Here is a 4,359-nt window from a genome sequence, read left to right on the forward strand (position 1 = left end):
GCCAAATCCCAACATGAGCTACAACCCAAGACCATTGCCTCAAAATGCATTGGTTAGACCTTCCTATCCACCACCACAACCTCATTACCAACATCCACAACCACACTATCAACCCAAACCGCACCCTCCACATCATCACCAACAACCTCCTCAATCCCAACCAAGTAGCTCCGGAATGTCTCTCGAAGACATTGTCAAATCCCTAGCCACTAGTACCCAACAATTCCAAAAAGAGACAAGGACTAGTATCTCCAACCTTGAAGCACAAATGGGAGATATAGTTACATCCATAAGCAATTTGGAGTCCCGTGATAAACTCCCTTCTCAAACCAAGAAGAACCCAAATGTCAATGTGGTGACCTTGAGAAGTGGCAAACAAGCCGGAGAAATAAGTTTGAAGAAGAAGCCAAGGGATGAAGAGGAAGAAATAAAATTCATTCCCATTGAAGAACCTATGGTTAAGAACGATGCACAAGTCGGAGTTCCAAAGAAGACTATTCCCCTCGTAACACCCATAGCCACTCAACCGCCATTCCCATCCCGACTTGCGACTTCGAAAAAGAACATGGAGGAGAAAGAGATTTTGAACACCTTTCGAAAGGTGGAAGTGAACATTCCTTTACTTGATGCAATCAAACAAATTCCGAGATATGCAAAATTCTTGAAGGAGCTTTGCACCAACAAGAGAAAGCTGAGAGTAAATGATAAAATCTCAATGAATGAAAACGCATCCAAGGTTTTACAAAGGAAACTTCCACCCAAATGCAAAGATCCTGGAATGTTCACGGTTCCTTGCAAGATTGGAGATGTAACTTTTAGTAGTGTCATGCTTGATCTTGGTGCTTCTATTAATGCCATGCCCTATTCGGGGTATGAATCATTGAATGTTGGACCTTTAAGTGAAACCGGTGTCATAATCTCTCTTGCGGATAAATCAAGTGTCTTTCCTAGAGGTGTTTTGGAAGATGTCCTAGTGCAAGTAAATCAATTTGTCTTCCCGGCGGATTTCTATGTGATTGGTCTAGATGAACAAGTGTCCTCAATGTCGGGCATAATTATACTTGGGAGACCATTTTTGAAGACGGATAAAACGAAAATTGATGTTTATGCAGGAAGCTTAACGATGGAGTTTGATGGGGAGAAAATAAGTTTTAACATCTACGATGCTATGAGATATCCTAGTGATGTCTCATCTTTGTGTTTTGTTGATGTTATTGAACCATTAACCCAGGAGTTGTTCGAGTTGTATAATGGTGATGTGTTGAAGATGATATTGAGCAAAGGATTTGATTGTGGTAAATTAGCCAAGAAGTTAAAGCTCTACTCACTAGACCCCGAAGTTGAAAGATTGGTTAACAATTTGGAGATCAAGAAAACCACTCAATTTAGTGTGAAGCAAATTTAATTACTTCAAACTCACAAGGGATTGCCACCATCCCTTGTTCAACCACCGGAATTAGAATTAAAGGTCCTTCCTCAACATTGGAAGTACACGTACTTGGGAAAAAACGACACTCTTCCAGTCATCATTTTAACTCACTTAACCGAATATGAAGAAGAGCAACTCCTCAAGGTGTTGAAGGAGCATAAAGAAGCCATGGGTTGGACGATTACAGATATCAAAGGGTTGAGTCCCTCCACTTGTATGCACAATATCTTAATGGAGGATGAATGCAAGCCAAGTAGAGACGCGCAAAGAAGGTTGAATCCGCCAATGATGGAAGTTGTTGAGAAAGAGATTTTGAAGCTCCTTGATGCAGGGATGATCTATCCAATCTTGGATAACAAGTGAGTGAGCTCGGTCCAAGTTGTGCCGAAGAAGACGGGGATCACGGTGGTCGAGAACAACAAAGGTATGATGGTCCCCACCCGTGTGCAAAATGAGTGGAGAGTATGTATTGACTATCGCAAACTCAATGCAAGCACAAGAAAAGATCACTTCCCATTACCTTTCATTGACCAAATGTTAGAAAGGTTGGCCGGGAAATCCCATTATTGTTGTCTAGACAGGTACTCCGGTTTTCACCAAATCCCGGTGGCATCGGAAGACCAAGAAAAGACAACATTTACATGTCCATTTGGCACTTTTCCATACCGGAGAATGTCATTCGGATTATGTAACGCCCCGGCCACTTTCCAACATTGCATGGTTAGTATCTTTTTGAAATATGTTGAAAATATAATTGAATTTTTCATGGACGATTTTACGGTATATGAAAACTCCTTTCAAGAGTGTTTGACCAATCTCACAAAAATTTTGAAAAGATGTGTTGAAACAAATTTGGTTTTAAAATTTGAAAAATGTTATTTTATGGTGAGTCAAGGTCTTATTTTGGGTCACATTGTATCAAAGAAAGGAATTGAGGTAGATAAGGCCAAGATAGATGATATTCAACGCTTACCTTACCCGACTTGTGTTCGGGAAGTTCGTTCTTTTTTGGGCCATGCAGGTTTCTACTGGAGATTCATCAAAGATTTTTCCAAGATAACAAGACCAATGTGCCAAATCTTGCAAAAGGATGTTGATTTCGAGTTCAATGAGGCGTGCAAAGAAGCTTTCGACAAGTTCAAAGATTTTCTTACATCCGCCCCCATCATGCAAGCACCAAATTGGGATCTCCCCTTTGAGATCATGTGTGATGCAAGTAACTATGAAATAGGCGCCATTTTGGGTCAAAAGAATGGAAGAGCCTCCCATGTGATCTACTATGCATCGAGGACACTAGACAATGCTCAAACCAACTACTCTACTACGGAGAAGGAGCTATTGGCCATAGTGTTCGCCTTGGAGAAATTTAGACAATATCTACTTGGTACCATGGTCATTGTGTATTCGGATCATGCAGCTCTTAAGTAATTGATGACGAAGAAAGATGCAAAGCCTAGACTCATCCGGTGGATTTTATTGTTACAAGAATTTGATTTGGAAATCCGGGACAAGAGTGGATGTGAGAATCTTGTTGCCGATCACCTAAGCCGGATCACTTCAAATGAAACTCCTCTCCCTTTGCGGGACGAGTTTCTGGATGAACATCTCTTTTCCCTTACTCAATCTATTCCTTGGTATGCCGATATCGTTAACTTTTTGGTCACAAAAAGGTATCCTGACACGTTCACACGTGCTCAAAAAGACAAGTTGAAAAGTGATGCAAAATATTATGTGTGGGATGAGCCTTATTTGTGGAAACATTGTCCTGATCAAATCATTAGGGGATGTGTGCCCCAACAAGAGCATCAATCCATTTTACAATTTTGTCATGAATTTGCTTGTGGCGCACACTTCGGACCTAGCCGGACCTTGAGGAAGGTCCTTGAGTGTGGACTATTTTGGCCAACCATGTCACGTGATTGTTACTTGTTTTGCAAAAGTTGTGAACGGTGCCAAGGGACGAGGAACATTTCACAAAAGAATCAAATGCCACAAAATCCCATCCTTGTTTGTGAAGTTTTTGACGTACGGGGGATTGATTTCATGGGCCCATTCCCCGTTTCGTTTGGCAACGTTTACATCTTGCTCGCGGTTGACTATGTTTCTAAGTGGGTTGAAGCCAAAGCTACACGATCGGATGATGCCAAAACAGTTATCAAGTTTTTGAAGTCTAATATTTTTGTGAGGTTTGGTGTGCCTAGGGCTTTGATTAGTGATCGAGGGACGCATTTTTGCAATAAGATGATGGAGTCCTTGCTGAAAAAGTACAACGTGACCCATCGCGTCTCTACCGCCTACCACCCTCAAACGAACGGTCAAGTGGAAGTTTCGAATCGCGAGGTGAAGAGTATTCTTGAGAAAACGGTGAATCCCTCAAAGGAGGATTGGAGTTTAAGGCTTGAAGATGCCTTATGGGCCTACCGGACTGCTTACAAAACCCCGATAGGCATGTCTCCATTTAGATTGGTTTTTGGAAAGCCATGTCATCTTCCCGTCGAATTAGAGCACCGTGCATTTTAGGCGGTCAAGCAATGCAATTTCAATATTGATGAGGCGGGAAGACATAGAAAGCTTCAACTTCAAGAGTTGGAGGAGTTGAGAAATGACTCCTATGAAAACTCAAGAATTTACAAGGAGAGAACAAAGCTTTATCATGACAAGCCCATTACCTGCAAGCATTTCGAGCCGACACATAGGGTTTTGCTTTACCACTCGAGATTGAAATTATTTCCCGGAAAGTTGAGGTCAAGGTGGATTGGGCCTTTTGTTGTAATAAAAACCTTCGAGCATGGAGCGGTTGAAATACAAAGTGAAGAAACGGGGCAAATTTTCAAAGTCAACGGGCATCGTTTGAAGCCATTTTATGAAGGTTTTAATGCGAATGCCCTTGAAATCATCCATTTGGATGTCCCAGGGTGTTAAACCAAGCT

General features: G+C 41.6%; 1 protein-coding gene across 1 annotated transcript; it reads left to right on the top strand.

Annotated features, from left to right (window-relative positions):
* The first annotated feature begins 268 nt into the window (after positions 1-268).
* LOC145050603 (uncharacterized) lies at positions 269-2,857 on the top strand. The gene is made up of 3 exons (XM_078998827.1): positions 269-1,351; positions 1,424-1,788; positions 2,320-2,857. The coding sequence occupies exons 1-3, from the start codon at positions 269-271 to the stop codon at positions 2,855-2,857; spliced, it is 1,986 nt and encodes a 661-aa protein (XP_078854953.1).
* The last annotated feature ends 1,502 nt before the right edge of the window (positions 2,858-4,359 follow it).

This window comes from Lactuca serriola, chromosome 5 (assembly GCF_051521515.1).
Source record: "Lactuca serriola cultivar US96UC23 chromosome 5, Lser_US96UC23_V15, whole genome shotgun sequence".
In the NCBI taxonomy this organism is placed as follows: Eukaryota; Viridiplantae; Streptophyta; class Magnoliopsida; order Asterales; family Asteraceae; genus Lactuca; species Lactuca serriola.

Bases quoted from the DNA above. Each gene is read 5' to 3' on its own strand.
- LOC145050603 (XM_078998827.1), top strand. From the start codon at position 269: ATGGGAGATATAGTTACATCCATAAGCAATTTGGAGTCCCGTGATAAA. The intron at 1,352-1,423 runs GTTAACAATTTG...CAAACTCACAAG, and splicing joins ACCCCGAAGTTGAAAGATTG to GGATTGCCACCATCCCTTGT. The intron at 1,789-2,319 runs GTGAGTGAGCTC...TTTTATGGTGAG, and splicing joins TATCCAATCTTGGATAACAA to TCAAGGTCTTATTTTGGGTC.